Here is a 25,413-nt window from a genome sequence, read left to right as displayed (position 1 = left end):
CAGCAGTGCATAGGGAAAAATATGAAATTCGATTCGATTGTGTAGGTGCAATACTTTTAGGGCTTCTGTAGGTGTTGGAAAAGCTCAAATTCTCTGATGAAATTATCACTTCCATTAGCAAAACACTCGGAACATTGCATCCATTTTGGTTAGTGTATTATGCGAAGTTCTCTCACCAACTCCACCGTCTCGCTTATTCCATTAGTATCAAGTGGCAGTGAAGGATCACGGAAGCCCACAGGGGAATTCGGCGGTCCTCACTGCTGTTTTGCATCTGAATTCAACTCTTCGCCCGAGATGACAATGTGCTGTCCTTTACTCCAAAGCGGAAACACATCACCCCAAATTCATCCGCTGACACGATGCCAACAAGCACCCACTTCAACCGATTGATCCCCCCGAATACTCGGAAAGCAGTGGATCAAAATGACCCCAACGAAATTCCATCCGTTGTGTTTGGTTAAACGTACTGAAGGATTGTTGTTTTATCCTCGCCTCCTTCTTCATTCCATTTAAATCAGTTCCGGGAAATCATTTGCTGTAAATCAATTAAAAACAAAATGCTCTCATTCGCCCACTCTTGCACACTTCACTCGCGCATCCAGTTCGAGCAGTTTTCCAAGAGCTTCCCCGTGCCCCGTGGGTTGCTTCTGTGGAAAAACAAACTTTTCTGTCGAACAGTTCAGAACCGTCAAAGGTCTTGTGTGAGAAACGATTTCGTGGTACCGGTGGGGGGTTGAGTTTATTTGCCTAAAGGATAATCGAATTTACAATCGTTAGAGCTCACTGGGCGTGGGTTGTGGAAGCAATGAGCTTGAAGGGTCGGACGGGATATGATTTCTTGGTGAGAAATGAAATCAACCCCGACCGGTCGAGTGCCGGCCGGCAAATACTAAAAGGTAGTACCTACTCGAAATCACAATCGAAGTGTTTTCCGAGGAAAGTTTTCTCCGGCTTTCCGAACCATTGTTGTCCACGACCGACGAAATCTTGAAACTCTTCTGCGAGGGATAAGTTTAACACTTGTGTTTCTGGTACCGGTCCGATGAGAAATTCCGAAAATGGAAATCAACTTTGGATAGTTTTCCTGATTGTTGAGCTTGTTCCGGTGCGAGGGAGTTCCAGAACAAATAATTCCGGAATTAAATACCACCTTAAAGATGGTTGCCAAAGGTGATGCGATTGCATCCAACGCTCACGGTAAAGTCAGTTGCATAAAGTAGGTCATTTTTCATCCCACATGACTTACACACACACACCTACCCGACCCATGCGCCTGGGGCGCTTGTTAAAGGATCTGGGTGCACAGTTCGCACAACAAAAAGAAAACATGTGTTTTGATGTTTTCAAATCAAATCCATTCAACCACGGCATTTGCATTTCCCGACCCCAACATTTGTCCTCTGTGCGGATTCCTTGCCCACCCGCGTTGCACTTCCCGGGCGCTAGTGCTTACGTTTTGTTGCCAATCGGTTTCCACCCAGTTCAACCCAACAAACGGAAGCTCAACAAGCGTATGAGTGAGCGCGCCAACAAGCACAGCAGCAACTAAAAAAGAAGCTAAACGTAATATCCTTTCTAAATGCAAATCGTACCAAACGTCAACACCGGTGCCGTGCGTCGCCCGGGCAATAGCTGCACCCCGCTTAAGGACTCGCTCGCTCGCTCTGATGAAGCCACACACGGTGCTTGATTTACATTTGATGGCACTGTTTGTACGGCCTGTCTCCCGCAGTGCCACTTGGCCTTATTTTTCTGTCATTCTGTGCACTTAGAAGCCGTGTTGCCCGTTTTCCTCCTCAATGGTAGCGTTTGCTATTTGTTTAGTGCATCTCCTCGGCGCCTTTGCACTGGCCGGATCCACTGTCAGAAACCATTGGTCTCCATGGTCGCCGTCTTAGCCTTGCTTTCGTACGGGGCGAGAAGTTTTATTTACTCTTACGCCCGGGCCCGTTTCAGCAGGGAAAAGTGCGCCGTTTTATCTCGGTTCTGTATTAGAGCAGGGACCCGAGTGCCGGAGCCGAATGGTTTATGTAGGCGTCTTTAATCTGCACACCATCTGTAGCTTTATTAACGAGAAGCGAGTGTAAGGATATGGTGCCTTTTATCTACTGACAACATGAAAGATGTATCACATGAAACGAGCTTGTGCTGCAAAAAAAAAGACTTAATATTGAAAGTTTTTATTCTATATTAAGAAGATGACATCGTACCATGTTTTCCATCATTCTGAAATATTTGTATTTATCGATCGCTAATGCTGTTGCAATAGCTTTAAAAAACAATTACTTCATTTGCATACTCCACTGACATCAGCTGCAGTTGCACAAGTCCTCCTTTTGACCCTTAAAAGTACATTGTGTTTCCACGAACCTTTCGCAACCGTTATTTCTACATCATTACGACTTTCGCTTTCCTCGATTCCAGGTTCTAACGTTCCTCCCCTTGCCTTTTCCATAACCATTTCTCTTCTTCCATCATTCGTTTTCCTTACTTTCACTGCTCGTGACTTCCGAAGCAGGGAAAGCAAATTTAATTGTAAAAAAAGACACCGAACGAAGAACTGGAACAGCACATTGCACCGGGTGTCTAAGCACTGTGGATACCGCAAGTTCCCCCCCCCCCCTCAGAACGCTTAAGACACTCTTTGTGTCATGCGCGATGCGCCAACGTTTAACAAATATTTAAAATTTTAATGAACCGGTGGAATCAACAGCCGCCATCGTTTGCTTTTTTTGTTGGGTCTTCCTCCGGTCGGGTCTCTTCCGGTGGTCGGCAGTACAGTGTACCCGAAAAGTAGGGTGCCCGTGTGTGGGGAACGATTTTATATCGAGTAACACAGTGTGGTATGGTGATGAAAAAATCTAATTGATGGCGACCGACGACGGAGGAAACCAAGAGAGATAGAGGGGAATATATTTGGACTACCGTTTGAAAAAAGGCCGGTAAAAAAGTGCAAGACACGCGCTCATAATAAGGATCTTTCAAAAAAAATTACCCCTCACAATTTTCTAAACAAGAACAAGATGTCTCATTTCTCACACAAAAAAATGTCTTCGAAACTTACTATCCTCTTACTTCGTAAACATTGGGCGCGCTTTCAGGAAGGTGATGTTGTGTGGTGGATCTGCTGTTTCGGTTGCCCATTAGAGCCTTCCGGTCCGCGCTATTCGAGCTGCAGGCGTAGGAAGTCACGCGTGTTTGATGTCTCGAATCGTGCCACCCCCTTGTTTGCAAGCTGAAAAGAAAAGTTTAGCCTGCCAGGGGGGGAAAACGACCCAAAACAACATACAAATCGTGAGCTTCTGGCAGCACGTCTACACAGCGGAATGATTGTGAGTGCTCTCAAAAGTGCCGCCATCGTAGTGGGAGGGCTGTACGCTGTACTTTGACAGGAAATTAAATAACAAAATAATCTAGCCAAAAACAAAGCCCAGCTGTACACCTTGGTTCGAGATAATGTTGTAAGTACCAAGTCTGGGGGAGGAAGTGCGATGAGATGGGGGGATGTTTATCAATCATCAAATTCATGCTTATGATTCTGCTGGGAAAGATACTTGTCTACACCTGGCAAAAGAAAGCTGAAGCATCTCCGAAAGTGGATGAACGAAATACACACCGAATATGATAGCTATTAATTAAGATAAGAGATTAGAGATCATCAACGTGCGGCAAGGGCAGGAGAGCCGATGGTGTGGGAGTGAGAAAATATGCCATCCAAACCACCGCCGACGCAATTGGCCCGAGCACTAGGACAACACAGAAGGGGATGGGGAGCATTCGGGAAATATCATAACCACTTTCCGCCCGGGAAGGAAAGTGATGTTGTCATTTGCGATTCCTATGGGTGGTGGAGGTGAAATATGCAGGCTGTTTGTGGGTGGTGCGGGGTGGTGTCGAATCGAGCTTTGTTTGCCCCATAATGGATTGCCATTTGTTACGCGGGCACAACATTGTCACCAGCGCTAGCGCAAAAGCTTTTAGCAAAGTATCGTCTCGCTATTTGGATCGTTGGGTGAGCTTTCCGTGGGCTTAGGAAGGGAATTGAAAGAAATGATACAAAACCCACAACATGCTCTTACGTCCGATGGTCATGTTTCGCTTAAGATGGGAAAGATTATCTGCACGATAGTGGATATTATTTACGGAGGACGGTTTGCGAATGGGTGCTGGTCGATTAACGCAGCGAAAGAGATACACACTTTCCCCTGGCGCAGAGCATCTTTCCAGTAATTTACGTTGAAAGAGAGGCTGGATAGCGTATGTAGAATGAAATGAATGTTTTCTATTAAGCCATTGAGTGCGTTGGCAGGCCTATGGTGAAGTTATTATTTTATGCTTTGGAGAGTGTAATGTGTCGCATAATTTATTCTACTAACTCTCTCTGTCTCTATGTGCTTCAGTTGGAACCATTATTTATTGTCTGCCAAAACAAAGGCGCAATGCAAATGTTGTACAAAGTTGAACAACGTGAGTTTCATATCAATAAAAGCATCTAAAACGGTTGTGTCTAAACCGGATTTGTATTGCTTTCGAACCGATATAAACACACACAAAAAAACACTAAAACTGATTCATATATGAAACTGACAGCATTTACACAGCATAGAATGTTGAGGAGAAACTCACGTTTAATCTACTAGACTTGTGTGGGAAAAATATATTAAAAAACTAAATTCCAATCATCATAAACAACACAAATCTTATCAAATTATCATTTCATAAATCGCAAATGTAGTTATGAAATTCATTGATTTAAATACCCTTGATTGCATTCAAAAACCGGCCGGTAAATTGACAGCATAAACACGTTTCTATCCTACGAGAGAGCAATAATAATGGGAGAGAGAGAGCATTTTTCTTCTCCCTTTCTACGCTTCCTTATTTTGTGTGGTTGGAAGAGAGCAGATGTTTAAAGAAGCAGGGTTGACGCAGACAAACCATCAATAAAAAAGCTTGGCAAATGTAAATAAAGCACAATACTTCCTTCTGTCAATGATATTTACACATTTCTTATAAAAACTAAAATTTTACTAAGTCTATGCAAGCTTTATCGTACCTAAAACAATTTGATTTGAAAATCATTAGCGGCTTACGAGCCCTGCCAACTCTCGTTTACTCCACATCACGCCGTTCAACAGTTGTTTGGGAGAAATTGTGCGTGTTTCTCTCTCTCCCATACAAGAGAGGGAGAGAGTGCGTTTGCTCTATCTCTGCAGAACCTTCCATGCTTGAGTCCAACAGCACAGCGGCAACGGTCGTGTAGACAGTCACTAATGGTACGTCTCCCGGTGCGCGTGAGCCCTTTGCGAGTGTGTTCTCTGTCAGGATCGAAAGCATCCCGTGCGAGTCTTACGTTGCCGTTGTTTACGCGTGCACAGCTAAGTGCATCCAGTGCTTGATGGTGTACCGTTGGTGTTCTACGACCAAATTGTGCATTCGGTGCATTCTATGCAAAAAGTAAAATAATCCAAACAACACAGCATCGTATTGTTATATGATTTTTGTGATTTGTGACAAGAATGGAAATCAAATATGGTGTATTTTGTCGTAGTGAAAAGTGCATCTACAGTGAATTGGTTTAGTGTGCCAAACGGTGCTGAAGTGTGCTGTTAGAAAGTGAAGATTGGCTTGCAGTGAAGTGGTTTCGTATGAGGCGATTCGTATTGTAAACACCTCCCTACACACAAACCTAACCCAGTGATCTTTGGCAACAATATCAACCGGCATCAACTGCCTGTCACTGCTGTGTTTACTGTCCAGTGTTCATCGTTCATAATTTGATCAATTATCTTTGCTTACTGCAAAAATCGTCTACATTCGAAATCGGCCGCATTTGTTGTTTGGGCAGCTCCGAGCCTTTTTACCTTGGCGTTGCTGCTGCAGTTCGATCTTCCAAAAACGAGCGTGTTCAACGTGTATTTACAACTCCTCCCGCGCGCATCGTGTCCGGTCCGGCTGCACGCTCGAAATCGGTGATGATGTGTTAAGTGGCGTACAGTGTGCGTGGTAAGCAGAAAGAAGAAGAAAAACCTCCCAGCATAAGTGAAGAAAAAAGTGTAGTGAGAGAAGCAAAATTAAGAGCAGCAAAAATCCACCAAACCAAAGTGTCTGTGTTTGTGTGTGTACGAAAGTGAGGGCAAAGCAAGATCAGAAGACGAAAAAGGAAAAAAATCGTATAACGAGCGACTGAGGCAAGGCAAAAGTAAGAAAAAAAAACCCAACGCTGCTCGAAAACTCAAGCAAGCATATCGAGAAACAGCATAAGAAAATTTGTGACGACCAGTGGTGAACGGGGCAAGGGAAGCCAGCGGAAAACAAGGAAAGAGTTTAAAGCCCCCACAACCCGGCACGATGACGAATTTATGTGTTTACGTTGGATTACTGCTGTCCCTGCTGGTGGCGGCCGGCGAGGCTCATCTAAATCTGTTTCTCAACGTGATCGAAGTCCAGAGATTACTAGGTAAGTTTTTCCATTCCCATTTCTTCGAGCCGGGGCAAAGGAGTTTTCCTGTGCATGTAAAAAAAAACCAGTTTGTTCCACGAATTATAGAACGTCTCTCTAGGCGACGATCTAGCAAAGGTACACACCGCTTTTTTGCCATTTGTACTCGTGGCTGGAACATTACGCTTAACCCTTCGGTACGAATGGCCGGAAACGAGCCTTTTCGGAAAACTTCCTGCATAGTACAATGGCACGGAAAGGAAGTCTCGTGGGGAACATGATTTACGAACGGCCGCCTTAAACCGTCCTGCTGTTGAGGGGAAAAGCTGTAAAACGTCCCCCATGTTGTTACTAATTGTCTTGCACAATCCGACCTATCGCTTGGTGAGTTCACACAGCTCAACTCCCTCTAGACACTTGCACCTGAAGGAATACCGCACCAACAACGGTTGAATATTGTTTATTCAACGTCACCTTTGTTTTGGTTTTGCAAGCTGTGCGGCTGGTGTACCTCTCGACCTCACTGTGGGGAATTGGGAAATCGTTGTCTCTGGAGGAGCCCCCCGGTGGAGCAGGTCGGCTGTTGGCTGTCAAGTGTCCTGACAACTTGTAGAAATGGAACAGAATACCAACGACACTGTAACCTCCCCCGTAGGTTGACGTTTCCAGGTCGCGTGCGATATCCTCCTTTCACCAAACGTACAATGTTTTCGAAGAGGGAAATGATTTCAATTCTCCATTTGCCACCACAACCGTTTGGTGGTGAGGTGATGATCGGTGTGTAAAGAAACTCGGGAGAGAGTGCGAGGGGAGACTAGCATATGGAAAAGCGGATGAAAAGCCGAGGCCACAGCAAAGACCATCAAGCATCAGTTTGTCAGCTCACGGTTGGGAGAAAGTGATATTTGCTTTGATATTTGGATGCATACAATCTTGTACGACTTCGGCTGTAAATTGAAAAACCTTCTCAGAATACATCCGACAGTTCGTATAGAAATCAATTAAAACTTTTCCATCGCGAAACCTGTATCGGTTTTCAAATTGGGGTTTTCCTGGGAACTATGAAATAAGGAAATATTTCTTAAGAAAGAGTATTGAGAGTATTTTATTTTTATTAAAATTCTTCGTTTCTATGCATCTTGGAGCTTGAAAAGAATATTTCACACAAACACAAACGCCTTGCCGAATGGGATAACGACCGAAACGAATTAACCTTTTCCGCTGTGTGACACTAAACAATACCGACACAATAATGCCACACAGAAACAAAAACTATTGTGTAAACAAAAGAGCCAACGAGCCCACTTTTTATCCCTTTTGGTAACCCAACAACCCTGCCCAAGCAAAACAAGCTGCTGGTAGATGCTGGAAGATACCTAACCCCGTTGCCATCTTACGATGACAAGGCGCATTTATTCGATGCTAATCATCATCCTTTTCTCGCTTCTCGCTGATTAGAAAACACTCACCCGCACACGCGCTTCCGAATCCGTTCCGGGAAGCAAAACCGTTGCTTTCCCTCCACAGCGCTGTGCTCTACTGATCCTCGGCTTTCGACGTTCTGTTCATCAATTTGAAACCGAGAGGGAGAGGGCGAAGAGATGCTTTGCTAATGAATCTATTCTTCTCCGCCAGCCACCGTACCATTTCCCGATCTCTTGTTGTTGGCTAATGATTGAAGGACGCACAGTTTTTTTGTGTATGTATTTGTCCCATCCCATCACTAAAAACGCTTCTCATTGAATGATTTGGTTGCTGCTGTTGAAATGAAATGATGGTTTTCCGGTTTCTCCACCGAGACCATTGATCCGGCTTCCTTTTCACCCCGCACTGATCGGTTGTTAGCGTCACCACCTAGAAATATTGTGCAGCCTAGCACAACGATAACAACAACACAACCAAAAAAAAAAAAACATTGGAAAAAGGTGACAGAATACCAAATAATCCAAACCCATTCCGGAATGAAATCCTAACCAGGAAAAAAGAGAGAAAAATAGAAACGAGAGTCCTTTCCCGAACGCCCCCGGGGGTGGTAAAGTCCAGCAAATCTTTTAGGCTTTCAGATCATCTATAAAACGCACAATCAGACACAAGCTCGAAAGGGTCCAGTCAGTGGGTGGGTGTATTCGAGGAGGAAAGGTGTATACAGGGACGAAATCTACAACGCCCGTCCCAAAGCACGGGTACGGAATTGAATGGCAAGTCCTACAAACATCACCTTTCACTGCCTTATCTACCTACCTGAAGCAATCCCCTTGCCGCGATCCCTTCCAGTGTGCTACGTGTTATAAATCAATTAAAGGACTTTTCATCGGTGGCCCTTACTGGTTTCCTCGTTTTCTGCACCCAGTGCCTCGCTCTGCTCTGCCTGCCGTATGTCTTGGTCGGGTTACAGGGACCTATTTCCGTCTGCACATACATATACACACAGGTACAACCCGAGAGAAGAGAAAAAACCTTTTTTTCTCCTTTTGCTCCCTCTACCTTTTCTTTTCCACACCAAATCCAATCGACGAGAAAGCCCACACTGACAGGTTAAATATTGACTGTCTCCTTGGGTCTTCACCTGAAACTTCCGCCATCCCTTTTGCCTTTCCTCGCCCAGGATGCCTTTAGGCAGTTTCAGATCATTATCACTGCGTCACCGATAGTTCTTGAACCGAGATGTGGCACATCGACACAAGCGAACAGGATAGATCCTCTTCCAAAGGGACCAAAGGGACAACCAATATCTGTGCTGGTCTCTTTCCCTGTCCCCTGACCTGCTGTATTGGGTTGGGATGGACAGGTAAGCTAAAACTTCTCACCACGACGGCGTTGTTATCCATGGTCAGCGGGTTTGTTGATTTTTCTCCCATCCTTTCGGACGGATTGCGTGCTTTTTCGGGGCGACAGGCACCACAAAATCCGTTGAAAATCTGTTTTATGAAAACATGACAAAACCAAAACTCATATAATCATCAACATCCTTCTTCTTCTTCTTGCCCCCGGGTTCTTCCCCATGAGAGGATCCGGAATCTCGGTCTGTCGCCTGCATGCATACGTACGCCCGTCCGTCCGTCCGTCCGTTTCAAACTTTGCTCCGTCGAGATGTTCGAGTGGTCCGTGCATGTACTTGCTCTCCTATTTTCACTTACAATCCACCGGAATCTCTAAGGGACCCGGTCTGCATTCTGACTTTTCGGACAGTTCCTGACAAACTTTTGCGCAACTTTTACGTCCTTCTTTGTCGTGAGATTTTTTGCAAACGCTGAGGGGTGGTGAATAGGACGAGCAGGCAACCGACAGTGAGAAGAAAAAAAACATAATACTATGCTTCAAATAGCGTTACATTGCAGTGTCAATATTTTGATGTAAGAAGGAGCGAGTTAGTGAAACTTTGTTTACCTTCTCAATGGCCTATCGGCAGTGTGACTTACACGGAAAAGGTTTATTTTTAGGTTCGATATTCTTCCTCACCCTTTCTCTTCACCCTTTTCACGTCCTTTCTCTTCAAACTGCCCTATATTTTCACAACGACGAGCTATGGAATGTTTGGAAAATGTTTGTCCATGAATGAAATTTTGTTTAACTTCCTTAGCCTTGAGGGAATTACCGTATTTGAATAACAACTTTTAATGTGCGTTTTCGATGTACTCAGCTCAATCCAGATCGATATAAAAGGGCTCTCTCAAGTCTGCAGACTTTTAGAACTGTACACCAATGCTTGATCAACATGATGTCGAAAAACGACGATCATTAAACCGATTATTCCTGCGTGAATTTTGTACATAGGCCTCATTTCTCGGTAGTGTGATTAGATTATCATTTTGACACAAAAATGTGTCACTCAAATTATCACGCACTCGAAATAGCACATACGTTTGCCTCCGGCACGGACACAGGGGGGGGGCGTTCTACTTCGGGCGCCATTGAACACATGGACAACAAATTTAACACCAAATCTATTTCTTGTGGCTAACAAAAAAAACTTTCCTTATGCTTTGCTCTGAGTAAATATTTCTAGCTGGTACAAGAAATCTGTTTAATCGTGGGGCCTTTTTTCAACTGTCTGTGATTGCTTTCCCACCGTCTAGGAATCTTATCTCGTTTTGACCCCGAACCTCATGCCACCGGAGTGTTTGAATCAATTTTTTTCCCCAACCTCACTCTTACACGCGCTCGTTGTTTACTACAGTAGTCACAGCGGTAGCGTGTGTCAAGCGTTATCGAGCGTTCACCATTATCGCAACATTAACCACCGGGAAGGCATTAAACTCTCCCGTTTTCATTTGCCGGTTCAAGCGTTCTGGCCAGACCCCGGACCGTTCTGGCCTACCGATTGACGTTTCCATTTCGCCACTAATTGCCACCGCACGTACCATCTCGTGACCGCGGAGCGTTCGAAGAATGAGCGAAAAATGTTTGCAGCTATTCGTGGTATGAATTTTAATTTGCACCACCTCGTTTCTCTGAATGCATTACGGAATGTTTCGGATTGATGAAAAAGTGTCTTTTGGAGCATTGATTTCGCTTCGCTGCTGAATTAATAAGCGTGAGATCGAAATGCTTTCAATCGCTGTTGTGTACTCCTTCGAGACACACCTGCACCCTTAAATGGTCCCGGCGAACACATTGCCATCGAATCAACACCACAATCATCAAACTTTTGTCATGTTGTCGTCCACGAAGGGCAAGCTGGTCGTTCCCGAATTTTGGTGTTTTGTAAGGAATAAAAAAAAACAACGCCATCAAACAACCAAAAGCGGAAGGATTCCTAATTAAATTCCATGCATGTACGGAGCGAGGCGGACGTTACGACTGGCAGGACCCAATGTTTCGGCTTTCGGCAACTGTCAGATTTTCAACATGCCATCCATAGCGATCATTGCCGCTTTTGCACAATCACAGCCGATTTGCCGTTACAATTAAGAATGCACCATCATGTTGTCACCAGCTTTTCCAACGCAAGGACATGCACGTTTTTTCTCGTCGCAGATTGAGCAGAGTAATACGCGAAGTAGCCGAGAAAGAGATTCTACTTGACACGACGGTGCTTTCAGCTTCCCTAATGTGAAGTCTGCTTTTTCAATCGTTCTTAAAACACATCAGACATGTACTTTTTTGCTTTTCAAGTTCGTCCTGTTGCCTCACAGCCGTCCAGCAAGCTCTTCTCGGGAAAGATCGATATAGTAGCATTCCCAATGGGAGCTACTGATGGTAACGCATTATGAATTCAATTCGTTACAGATCGATCTCGTCGTCTGCTTTGGAATGAGCGATGGAGCAAAATAACAAACCCACCGGAGCGTTCCGACGACCCACTACCACGTGAACAGGAATGATGAACCGTTTTTGGTCAAAACCTGACAGCAATAAGCGATGATGAGCGACAACCTAGCATCTGTATGCCAGGGCTGCCATCGTTTTGTTCCATGGTGTCCCGAGATAAGTTGTTGAATTTATATGGCCTATTATAGAATGTGGTATAGAGCGTCTAGCTAGTATTGCGTGGAATATGTTATGGTCTTTTTCCGCTCTCTCTCTCTCCCTTACGTTTCTTTTCGAACTGTATTTTGCACCATTTCAATCGTCTGACAGTCGATACCGCCGTATGAAACCATCAATCGCACCTATGCTTAATTGTGATGGAAATGTCTGTGGAATACGCAATGACTTCTATCCATTTGCTAGGTGTGTGCAGAATGTGTGAAGTACAGCCATACTTAATGATACGAATCGATCGAGTATGGGTTTACTGATGAATCCACTTCGCAACCAATCTAGTCTCGCCATATCAACGGAAAGGTCCATTTGTGTCTTCTTGAGAGAACAAAAAAAACTGGTTGCACATTGAAGAAAGAACAATGACACCACGAAGTGTCCTCAGGCCTATGTCATAACTCAACACTCATTATTACTTTTTATCTCCGCACGAAGGAAACAAAAGCCCTTTTCCCACCCAATCGGTCTATCATCATATTGGAGGAGCGAAAAAAAAGAAGATTGCAAGCCGGTGATATCATCCCGCACGCTGTAAAGAAGTGTTAACAGAGGGATCTGTGAGTCCATTTCCTCAGGCAGTACGAGCACGATCGAGATCCCTCCTGATTGAGCCATTCAGAAAGGGGTTTTGCTCACGGGAGGGGAAACAAACGTTACTGCGGAGAACCGCACCGCACACAACAACTGGAAGGCGCGTTGTACAAATAATCGTAAATCCTCACTCTATCGCATAGCCCACCACACCGCAGCCGAACATTCCATTTCGGGGATTATCGTAACGAATGTGTCAGTTTAGTACAATGCCGCTAGGATTCCAGCGAGCATTTAAAGATACCGAGCATTGACTTCTTATGTTTGGTACATGGCACAACGCTCACACACACACACACACACAGAATCCTATTTCCAATGCATCACTCAGACGCTTGGGGTGGTTCGGATGGGGGTAGACCGCGCTTTTAAACTCCATAACGTTCTACGAAACGGCGCTTGGAGTGTAGACATCTCGCCGACGGATAGACAACTTGTCGACAATCACGTCGATTCCGGGAGCTTCTTATACACCCCAATCTGTATCCCCATTTCATGGTGGCCCAGTGCGATTGCTTGCGGCTATTATAACCTCAAACATATAGCTCCCAAAAATAATGTGCGCCCCTGGCGCAGGGGGGAATGTGTCTAGAAGGGAACACTAGCACAAAAAAAGAGTTGAAACATTTTGTTTACCCTACCGATATCCGGTCGATGCTGGGGACCAATTTTTGGGGATGATCGACCGTATGTCATAACCGTTTATTGTTGTGCCCGTTGTTACCCGTTGGAAGCTGGAAGTTGATGACTGGTCACGATTATCTCTCGCGACTCCACGAACGGTATTGCCACCCCATTCGCTTCTACGCCAGTGGCGTTTGCCAAGATACGAACCAGCCAGGAAGAAGGAAGCAGCAACATTCGGATATATATCTGTATCCAAACATTTTATGGATCTCCTCGAAATTGCCACCGGCACGGTTTTCTCCATTAACGACGATGATGTATTGCAATCGTATTGCCCGAAGGGAGAACACTTCCCGCAAACCCATTTTTTCACAGTCAGTAACAAAACGTAGCTTAAAATTGTGTTCCACCGTAGATTGGAATATGTGATGAGTTGATGTGCCGTGCAGCTGATTGGAATTGGAGGTTGCGTGTGTTCTACTACTGTGCATAGCTACGGTTGCCTCATTTTAACAATTGTTTTCTCAAGTGGTTTATGTAGTTTGATCATTTTCACACTGCATTACCGTAGATTCCATCCGAACCGTGCGTGCACCATCGCCAGTGTGCGAGTTGTTAGTTTAGGTTTCTCCGGGAGTTTGTTTTATGTAGTTCGTTTTGTTGGACAAATAGTCAACGTAGCAACATCCTCCGTCCATACGGTTTCAGCCTACCACACCCATTCCTAGATATTCCAGTTGATATTACAACATTCGACTCCGTCTAGTCGATACGGGGTACGAGTTGAGTTGATCGAACCAGTGGCAACTGCATCGAATCGTTGACTTCATATCGAAGAATGTGCGCCATACGAACGCGGCTCCACACGGACTGTGTGTTGGAGTTCGGTTGAAGTAAATAAAGGCGCGTAGACGTGGAAATATGTTTGTCCAGTTATCCCCGTACTGCGCTCGCTTCCTGTGGAACCTACTGCACCGGGCACCGGGACAGGAAAGATCATCTGCTGCGGGGATGTGTGTGTGTGTGTGTTGAACCTTCAAATGACTTCCGAATATTTGGACACGGATGCTGTAAATGTTGTTAATGTTTTCTTAACGGTTCGATGCGTGCATAGCGATGGGAGCACATTCTCACGTTACCAGAGAGCAAAAGAAGTCATGTTCGCTCCGACGGACAGATGATGTACAGCGCCACGTGCGACCATCGGATGGGGACTTGTTTGTGCTTTAAGCCTTTGAACGGTTAAGAAGATCCATTTCCTACCACTTGTGATGTTTCATTTCGAGTGGAATTATGGTATGCATTACTTTAGCATAGACAACATAGACAGTAACAGTAACTTATTGTATTATTGCGTGTTGAACCCGTGCGATGATCCCTTTACACTTTTTGCAGTTTATGATTTTCACACATGAATCGTTTGTTTGCATAATAATCTCATTTAAGCGGATCGGTTGTGTGTACACGCACACCCCGAAATTCGATTATGGAAATGTGCTGAATTTTCAAGTGGCTATCGTATTATGGATAAAATATTGGAACATTTAAACCTAACCCGTATAACACGATTGAGAAAGGTTGCTTCCCCCAACCTTCATTTTGCCATTGTATTGTTTTTTTTTCTATTGTTGTCTTCCTTTGCTCCAAATGGATTCCTGATCCCTTCGAGGAAAAGGGTCGGGAAAATAAAAATGAAAACAATCCTCGGATGCCATCATGAGGGCCCCACCGGGGGTTGGCCTCTTAGCCTCCGACTTCCTTACGATTGCCTGCATGTTTGGTCCACCGAAGCCTCGACGAAGCCGTAAATCATCCCGTGGCCACAACACCAGCCCCGAAACCAGGAATAATTCGCTGCTCGGTAAACCTTGGCGACCTTTTCTCTGGCCTCTCAGGTTTACCGCCAAGCCATGGCGTCGTTGTTACTCTAGTTTTTTTTTCTCCATGGTTCCTCTTGCCTGAATATGTTGGTACCGGGACCGGTTTTTGTATTCGTTGATCTATGCGTTTTATGGCTACTCCGAATGTGCGGTGGATTCTTCAGCTTAGATCCAGAGCATATGCTTATATGCGAGAATTATGCCTTTATTTTACATTCAACTCTGCTTTCGTTTTCATCGCAAACTATTGCTTTGACTACCCAACCCATGATGAGGTGATGAAGTTGGATTTCTTGCTGCTGCTGCTGCTGCTGCTGCTGCTCCGACTGCTTACGAACGATGGTTTTTATTTGTGAACATGCGCAGGGAGCAGCCACGGAAGGACAGGTTTAGAGAAGCGCAATACGGGAATACAGAACCTAACGGCGCGATGATCACTGTACGCACGATGCACGCCGAACCCAACCCAACCGGGAACCCGGGAAGTTCGGAAGAGCATAAAAATTTAATAACGAAGTCATAAATTAAAATTTTATTGCTTTTAATTGTTTTGTGTTTGCGTACGAGTCAGTGGAGGTTAGTCGATTGAAAGGAAAACATCAGCAGCTATGGCAGGCAAGAAAGAATAGAAGCAGGGAGGAAAAACGTCCCCTTCTTCCTCTGGATACAATTGCACAGGTTCGGCGATCGAGAAATAGTTGTTACGTTTTATGAGCTGAGTTTTTTGTTCTTCCTTCTTCTTCGTTGGGCTTCCCTGACGTGAAGGAATTGTAGCGTTTATTATTGTAGAGCTATGTCTACGATCGTTCCCTTTTTCCATATAAGCTGGTGTGGAATGTAGGCTGCCCCTGCGTTAAGTAAACATTGACAATGATCTTACGGTCCCGAAAAGGGCATAGTTTAATGTTCCCAAAATTATTTCTTCTAATTTTGTTTTTGATTATTTTATGCTTCACTGCATTTCTGCCTTTTTTGTTTAGAAAACGATCCCGTTTCCTCTCAATTTTCTGCGTTTGTTTCTGCATTGTTATTGATTGCATAGAGGTTTTATGTCTTTATGCGCTCCAGTAATTTTATTGTGCATCTTGCAGGCATGCACATAATAAAATTGATCACAACTAACGATCTAATGAATGTCAATAAAATTATATAGTATTTGTGGCGATCCTGTTGTGTATAATGAATTATGGGGGACATCAGTACCTGTCAATCAACTTATTAATAGACCTTATACGATCATACTGCAGCATAAGGGAATCATTTATCATTCTAAATTGTACCAATATTTGGCTATTGATCTACATTAAAAATCATTGATGCCTGAATTTGTTAGTACAGTTTGTATAACAACGATTGATTTCTGGCTTTACTTCCTGAGAACCATTGTCCCACATATTTCGGGAACGTTGTATCTATTACACATTTTTCGGCAGCTACGCAGCGAGTAGAAAAACTTTGCATCATTAATCATCGTAACCGAATTAAAATTCTGCTTCCTTTCTCTCCGCGGCCACTACCATTCAACGGAAGTCCTCCACTGCAACCTTTTTCCAAAAACTCAGCAGCTGTGGGCTGCTCACCGACACGTAAAACGTCACAGTTTGCTTCCACGGCCTCCGATACGATCGTCCCAGTGCAAAGTTTTCGGCCAAATGGTTGGAGGAAGAAATTTTATAATTAGACTACCAGTAGTGCCAAACGAGGGGATGGGTTTTTCGTAGGCTCTTGCGTCGAAACCAATGTCCTTAGGGGAAAGGAAAAGTTTCACGACATTCAAATACGGTGTAATATCATTGCTTTCCCTGTGAGTGATGAATTTAATTATAGGAAGGTACGCATAGATTTCCGATCGACGTCATTGTTTAAGTAGCAATAAATGTCACGAAACTCATCCAATTCGGAAACGTGAATGCTTGCTAGCAAAACATATAACTCTCGAGAGATATTAGAACATTTGTTCACAACCTTTAAAAAAATGAAAAATGCTTTTAAAGCTAACAATCCACATATTTTGTTGCTACTATTGTACATTCGAGCAGCGAATTCCTTCCTCTTTTCCACTTTTTAGAAATATGTTCAGACAGGCGAAGAATGTCCCCCACACAATCACCAAGCCACTATCAATGCATCCATCAGCCCGCATCAATTTCTTCACCAGCCACTGATGCGGTACTAGCGGCAGTAGCTATTTGCCTTTGCCAACAGGGGCTACGATAAGACCTGGTGGATGCAGTTGGTGCCTTCAGAAGTCTTGCCGGTGCGCTGGCTTTACCGTTTTGCGCCAATGGTGCCTTTCGACAGGATGTGAACACCGTGCGTCTAGCCCGGGACACGAAACGTCACACATTCTCCCCCTAAGGGCGCGAAAGCAAATTCCATCGGTGTGTAAAAGACGACCGTACGGTCGCTATGCTACAGAAGGGAATGGGTAACCAAATTGAACCAACCGGAAGATCAAAATCGCTTTACACTGCCACTCCCGCCAAACCATCCCATTTCGCGAAAAGGCCTCATCTCTACCATTCTTTGCAAGCACTGCGTGGAAAATAGAGGAAGTAGCGTGCAGGAATATATTGTTGATTCAATTATTCGCTATTTTCCTCCAATTTCCTCTATTTTCTCCCCGTTTGCTAAATATCTAGCTTAGATGAAAGACGCTCCTTCGCATCTTGCGCACAGGATGTAGCGTCAAACTGATTGAAAACGATTCGTGCGCTACCACGCGAAGGATGAAACCGCTTCCGGTAGGTGTAGGAAAAAGTGTGTTCTATCAAAGGTCTGATTTTTCTCTCGGGTTTTTTTTTTTTTTCTTTCATCGCCCTCCATCATTGCCTGTAGGATGTGGCGCAGTTGGTGTGGCATTCAATTGTGCTGTGAGGCATCTTGACGAAACGCGGTCCTAGAAGGGATGTCTTGCAGGGAATGCAAATAGTGCACAATTTCATCAAAGCTACTCGCCTTACGCTACGGCACTATCTGGCTCGTAGTTGGTAGTGAAAATACACGCATGGCGCGATACATTACTTCTAGCATGTGTCAGCAACGCTTGTTCTTCGTTTTTGCTGCAATAAGGTCTGATATTATCCGTAGCTGCTATCTCCAGCTGACAATAGGGATGCTAACCTAATTTAGATCCTCTAAGAGGCGTCACGGGGCAATGCTTTTACTTTCTCTAATTTATTTAAAATTCACTTTACACGCGAAACTCGCTCCCAACAACTTGTCGTTTGCATGAAACGTTTGGGCAATTTACAATTCTAGATGCCTCTGTTGAAAGGATAACACGTTGACAGCTGTCCAAATTGCATTTTACGTCGAACTCCCGAGTTGTTCTTTAGAAACTGTAGCTTATACTGGATTTGAAAGTAAACGCTGGGGAACGTTGAACAACGCTCCAGAACCACAGATCAAACGAAGGAAAAATGGCTACAATTAGGAGAAAATACAGATAATATTTTGTCTATGATTGTGCTGTGTTGGAGCTACTGGGAATGCCCAGTGGGAATACACATGATATGGGTTGTGGCAATCGCTTTCGTACGCATAGAATTGCCAATCTTCAGCTCAAGAAATACCTTTTCTCTCTTCGGGGGCAGACATTTGTTCCCCAACCGCTCTATCCTTCACCGGGCCAGGCCAATTCCCAGTGGGGAAATTTTGGGGCCATTTTTTTCATCGCATTGCATCATCAACAGGGTTAGAAAGGGGTTTCGTACGGTTTGCCCACTACTTTCGTTTCGACGCTCAACAACACGGACTAATCGTTAAATCATCCCACACCTAATTGGGACGAACAGCGGCAACAGCACACGGCAGTGATCAGTCTCAGTCGCGCCTGCCGACCACCGGCCACCGGCCCGAAATGTCAACAGTTGGTGGAAATTCGATACACTTGACACCGTAAGACGATTAGCAGCATCATTAGCATCTGCGGTGGGATGGAAAGTAGGCTAAACATTTTGAGCGGACTAATTTTACCACCGGAGGAAAACAATCATCACTCAACGTGTGTGCCGTATGAAAGTGTTCAATCTGCTGTTTATGTTTTATATGCAGCTTAAAGTTGGTTGAATCTCGAACCAATGCAGCAACAAAAACACACAAACACATTGAATTGAAATTAATTATCTTCCTTCTTTGTTTCAGGTACGTACGTCGACATCCAATGAATGAGCCCTTCGGGTTTAATGAAGTCACCTCACAACACACCCCGCAACACGCAAGTACAAAAGTGCACCGATACGGTGTTTGTTAGTGCGCGCACAATCTGGCCGTGCTTAACTCAATCACACTGCTGCACTGATCAGATTATTGGAAAAGCGAAATAACAGCAAAACCAGCAAAACAAAAAAACAAAACCAACAGCTAAACCTCGATTGCAGCTTTTCAAATCCGCCCAACAGCTTTTTAACGACGCTTTTCTCCACCATCGGGCGCAAACAATTCATTAACATAATCACGTCCTCTAAAGCATTCCCATTTGCACCGCTTTGCCTTCGCCACCTGTGCCGCGTTTGCCGCTGCAGGCAGCAGCACATGGGCATGCAATGCGAGGTGCGTTATTATTAGAGGAAGATAAATTTATAACTGCCCCGGTGTACCTCAGCCCAGCTGGCGGAGGATTATATCGACCAGCCATCCTCCCCGTTGGTACGCCTACCACCGGTGGTCAAGCATCCCGCATCGAGTTAATTAGCCGTACCGCGGGTAGTTTGCGAATGCGCAAAGATTGCTGCATTCGAACAGCGTGTTGCGATAATGCAATTTGTGGTGTGATGGTGTATAATAATAAAAAAAAAACTCTCCACACACCCCGGCGCCAGCACAAACTAACGATAGCGGGAGAGCGGGAATGCCAATCCCTCCCCCAGCTCGGGGTGGTCGGTGTTGTCGGTCAAACTTCACCGTCTGGGTTGAGTTTTTGCACTTTTGCATATGGTGCCCATTGAGTTTTTTGCTCTATTTTTATTCCCTGCCCGCTTGCACAACTTCTTGCCTATGAACGCTGTGCAGGCAGTAGTGGCGTACGCCACTGTTGTCGATTCGCAGCATCAACTACAAGTCCCTTTTTATTGAAGCACGGTCACGCAGAATGCCGGTTAATGGAAAAAGAATCAAGCGCGTAAACACACACACAGAAGGAGGGAATGGACGGGATGTATTGAGGAGATGGAGTAACACGACAACGACCACTCGAAGTTGAACTGAATTTCCATTTTTATACCACACCACGCAGGAGAGGAAAACAGGTTCAACAGCAAAAGACCCGGACAAGCCGTTGCCCGTTCCCGTGTTGGGAAACATTTCGCACTTGTGCCTAAGAGAGCGGTGGCGAACGAGCTGGGCTAGGGGATTTTAACGGTCGACGCTACAATATGTTGTGGGAATTCTAGTGTTGGCCACAAGATGGACCTTCTCAAACCACACACTACTACTACTACTACTACTGCTACTGGTTTTGTGTGCGCGGTTCTACTGTCCCAAGAAGACGCCTTCTCCAGGAACTAAACCCTACAACCACACTGCTGCTAGTTTGTTTGTGTCACTTCCGTGAATCATTCCGCGTGGAACACAACCGTGCATCCGTGCAGTCATCCGACACAGGAAAAGCTCAATAAAACCCCACTTCAACCAACCAGCCAGTGGAGGAGAAACAGTAGAAGGGAAAATTATTGAGCCTGGCACAACTGTACCAAAAGGGGGATCCAGGAGGAGGTTTTGTTTGTCGCAAAGAAGTCGATATTGGCAGGGAGAGCCCTGGAGGGAGGACCCGATGCAAAAACACATGCACATCATCTCTCACACCGCTTCGATAACTTCCATACACAAAAAAGGTTGGAACAACTGCAAGCAGTGTTGTTAATTGTCGACATTTTTTTATGATATTCGCAGTAAGCGGGTGTCAAAATCATTTTTTGATCATGATATTCATGGTTACCATGACACGACTTTCCAAAAGCGACAATCATTTGTGCATTAACAATCAATGCTTTTGCGATGACATGATTGCAAAAAATGTAGAATGAATGTCATTTGACATTTTTCAGTGAAAATCCAGAACTGCTTAATCGTGCATTTACCGATACTAAGCCATTAGACCACTTGATATTTTCACTCAGTGAACCAGGAAAATGGTGTTCTCTTACAGGAGTATAGAAATTCACGCGAAAACACGAAAAAAGGACCCATTTTCGATGAAGATCTAGTTCACTTGAGGTACGGCAAAATCAAAAAGTCAAATGATTGTAGCAGAAAAAATATCATCGTGTCAAATGATATTTTTTTCCGTGATTGTCGAATGAATGCGTGGATCTAGACTGCGATGCTTCAAAACGTATCATTTTGTAAAATTTTATGTCGACGACTATCACCGTTCGCAACACTGACTGCAAGTCATGATATACAGTTGTTTGCGCGTGCAACTCCTGCATCCCATGGCATTGTTTTTCTCTGTCGTGCTCGCTCCTCTGTCTCATCCCGTGCCGATAGGTGCAGTAACACGATGCTACAATTTTTATTGCATGATCACATATTTACTCTACGGGCAAAGTTTTCCTCCACTCCGTTGTTGTTCTCTCTCGCTCTCTCTCTCTCTCTCTCTCTTCGGCATTTTCATTCCCTTTCACTCAATTTTCAAAGGCATGTGTTGTTATGTGCCCGCGGATGCTTGAAGCGGGCGAACGAGTTGAAGGTGGACCTGACCTAGGAAGTCAGCAAATCTGTACATCTGTTAGCTACCCCGGGCTCGTATTGTGCTGCCGCAAAACCCATCGCAGTACGGCCCCGGCGAGTCGGATGATGTTTTTCACACTTTTTCTCCATTTCATACCAGAGCAGATATTTCTGATCTGGATGGCTGTTGGAGCCCGGGACGAGGAACAAATAGCAAAACAAAAAAAAATGCTCCAGCAAAACCAATCCCATATGTTGGCATGCAAATAGTGTGAGCTGCAATGCATCTCGACATGCACCACCAAGTCTACCCACTCGGACTAGAACACACACCACCAGGCAGGCATTGGAGTGCGCGTATCGGTTGTCGGACGATCGGTATCCCGGGTGTAGATTACCTTTCAGATCTGTCAACACCACACCTGAGCACGTACCTGGTTTGGTACCGATGGCTTACGTGGAGGCTTAACGATTCGTGGTGAGGAACGCACGAAATTTGCAGAATGTACGTCGTTCCCGGGGCATCGGAAGTGGAAAACTCAACACTTAGTGCCATTGCTCTAACGGGCGAGTCGAATATTAGACGTGTGGCATCAAGAATGTTCGTCCGGTATAGCTTCACCCGGGGAATCAAATGACCGGCTAATAGCTTCAAGTGCGTGAAGAACACAACCCATACTGTGTCTGTGTGGTGTGGAAAGTAACCAGAAATTATGGCGAAGGAATGTGTGAAAACTATCTTCACGAGGAGTGAAGCCGTACCGTGGTCATACTTCAGGCAGCGAAACAAAAAACCCACAAGAACACTGCACTGTTTGTATTTTTTGCATCGCCATGCTGCGCTCATTTAATTATCCATTCATTTTTCTTTAATGAATTGTGTTTGGGCGTTAAAAACTTGAGCGCAGTGCTTCTGGACAGTAGTAAACTCTTGACTGTTTGATACGTTCAACAACACAATTTAGCCCGTGTTACAGTCCATTAAACGTTAATTCTGTTACCGTAGATGGACGTTAATTGCTTCGATCGTCGACCGACAAAACAATAAGGCAAACAATTTGCCCATCCACGCCGAACACTGGTAGAAAGTTGGTAATGTTATTGCAGCGAAATTCTCGCAACCAGATGCAAAACATTTCAACACCGGGTGGCCGGTGCCGTCAGCTTAATGTTTCCCCACTGCTTAAGGTGTGTCTCGGGGCCAAGCCCTCAAGTTTTGCCCTTCATATCGAGGCAACCCAGTATGCCAGAGTGAAAAACAACGCACCTCACCTTCATGTTGTCGAAGAAAAAGGGTTCTTGGTGGAGCATCGTGGAACAAAAACCCGGTAGTTTGCCGATCGTTTGTATGCTCGTAAAATTTGACCACCACCGCCAATTTTTGCGTTTTTATTCCCCTTTTCGAAGCTTCCTTCGCAAACGATGGAGATCGCTTCCAACGACTACACGCCCCTGTGATTGCGGCACCAGCAGCGTGTCGAGCCGTCCTTCTGGGTCGTTCATTCTTTCGTCCGTTGCACGCGCGTTCCTTCGATCGTTGGCATTCTTCCTTCCGGCAAAGGTTTTCGGAATGGGATGGTTTTGTTTTTTGTTCTTACTTATTGCCTTCCTTTTTCGGTGCACCGTGTGTAATTAGCTGGTGATTATTTTGTGTGTTTTACAAAACACACACACACGCCCCGCGCCCATCTTCCTCCCGCTCTCAGGGGTTGTGGCTGAATAAACGAGCCGGGAAATTGATGAGGAGGGCGCACATGCACACGATGGCAAACGGGAACCGATGACCGCACCCGAGAAAAGCCTCGGCAAACGGTTGACCTAAAGATGAAGACAAGGGCGTGTAGGAGCAGTAGTAGGGAGTGAAAATGAGTAGGGAATATGGGCTCTTTCCGATCCACAGGACCACAGGATCGTTTGTGAAGGAAGAGAAATGTGTGTGATCAAATTAAAAACCACCATCCAACTAGCACTGCAAGCACGCCATCGTTTATCGTCACTCTTGTTTGCCCTTGTTGCCTATAGAACAAACAAGAGCACAACGAATAGCACACGCTCCCAGTTTGTTTGTTTTGCTCCAATATCCAACACCAAAGCAATACGATAGCTTACAACCTTCCATAGCTGATATTAAAAATGGTTTCCAAATTTGGTCGTTTTTGGATATTTTCGATTGAATTTCGTTTGATATTTTATCCGAATTTCCCAAAACCACCCCAGCATGCACTACAACACATAGAATCCTCCTCGGAGAAGCGTACTATTTCAATTTTAACGTAGCTAACAAGCACAAAAGCCTTAAAATAGGATGCGTTATAAAACATACTTCAATAGTGTTGCGTTTTTTCCGACTGTTGATTTTTGGCTACCGGTGCATCCTTTTCAAAGCTTTCAATGCTTTCAAAGTGCGAATGGATTACCAAAACACTCGGCCTTCTCCCGAAAATCAGGGGCAGCAGTGCCGCTCACCTTTTTGTGTAACTAAGCGTTGCATAAATTTTTCGTATCTGCAAATGGGTTTTCTTTCATTTTTCCCCCGACTGCTCCTTGCGGGGCCATCATTTCGCACAAAAATATTCTCATCGGTAATAGCGTGTTGGTGTGCTGCCTGTTTCGTTTGGCAACGATTCATTTTTGTTGCTGTTGCTGGTCGGCTCTTACTGCCCTCCAGCAAACCATTTCCCTTTTTCGATGGTATGGTTTTCCGCTTCCTCCATCTCTTCCCGAGCTGGTTCGAGAGTTGTTAATCGAGATTGCAGATGATTAGTGTGTCGGGGTGGCGTGCTTGCTGCTGCTGCTGCTGCTGGGTACCGCGTCGCCGCTGCGGTGGTGTCGAATGCCAAATTGCCAAACGCCTCCGCCCTTTCGTGTGGGAGTTATCGGGTACAGCCAGCCATCGATGACGACCAGCCAATGGAAGGCGACAACAAATGTTGCTGAAAAATAGGCCCTGGCCGTACGTTTTTGTAGCAAATCCGAAATAACGAGAATTCGCTTCTCTTTTTTTGGCATTATGGCGTCCTACCGACCTACCCAACCCTACCATCGCATCCCGTCGACAGCCTGACGTTGAACGGATGAACTATTTTCCAAGTCCTTTTCACCAGGCACCAAGCATCCGGGAAAGCTTTTGTCGCTATCGTATGCGTGTGTGTGTTTGTGTGTATACATGCGAGCTCTCTCTCTCTACCGACACACCGGACGCGTTTGTGCGTGCACATGCCGGCCCATTGCTCTCGGTCGCTTACTTCACCCGGGACGGCTACTGTCCGGGTACGTCCGGATGATGGGATTGGCTGCCAAAGGCGCGCCCCAGGCGCCGGTCAGCTGTAGGCGCCTTGAAACCGTCCCAACAACAGGCATAGGGCCATGCGAGCGTACACGGACGAGCCGCGGTGTTAACGGGCGAGCGCCGGACTGTCGTCGTCGGTCGTAACCATTTGTCTTTTTCCTTGTTGCTTTGGCAGAGAAGTCGCCTTTTTTGTTGTTTTGCTTTCCAGACGCTGAAAAATGTCCCTATTGATGTACTTCTTTTTTTCTGCTGTCGGGACGTTTAACTACGGTGCAAGCCTGCGAACAGCTTGATTGTATGCACAGGAAGATGGAAACAGGCGGATGGACTAACAAAAAACTGCCACAGATTCGGAGAAAAATGGTACGGCGGTGAAACGCTTTTGGGGCCACGGATTTGAGCTAAATCGATTCGACCCAGCTTGT

The 25,413-nt window shown here is 45.2% G+C and overlaps 1 protein-coding gene across 1 annotated transcript in view; it reads left to right on the top strand.

Moving 5' to 3' along the window:
• The first annotated feature begins 5,283 nt into the window (after positions 1–5,283).
• Positions 5,284–25,413, top strand: part of LOC120899757 (tyrosine-protein kinase Dnt-like) — an 84,053-nt gene continuing 63,923 nt past the window's right edge. Inside the window, exon 1 of the mRNA XM_040305949.1 lies at positions 5,284–6,463. Within this exon, the coding sequence (XP_040161883.1) occupies positions 6,355–6,463 (109 nt within the window). The 5' untranslated portion in view covers positions 5,284–6,354. The remainder of the gene's footprint in view (positions 6,464–25,413) is intronic.

This window comes from Anopheles arabiensis, chromosome 3 (genome assembly GCF_016920715.1).
Source record: "Anopheles arabiensis isolate DONGOLA chromosome 3, AaraD3, whole genome shotgun sequence".
Lineage (NCBI taxonomy): Eukaryota > Metazoa > Arthropoda > Insecta > Diptera > Culicidae > Anopheles > Anopheles arabiensis.
Note: the sequence above shows the minus strand (reverse complement) of the source record. Positions and strands in the feature narration are given on the sequence as shown.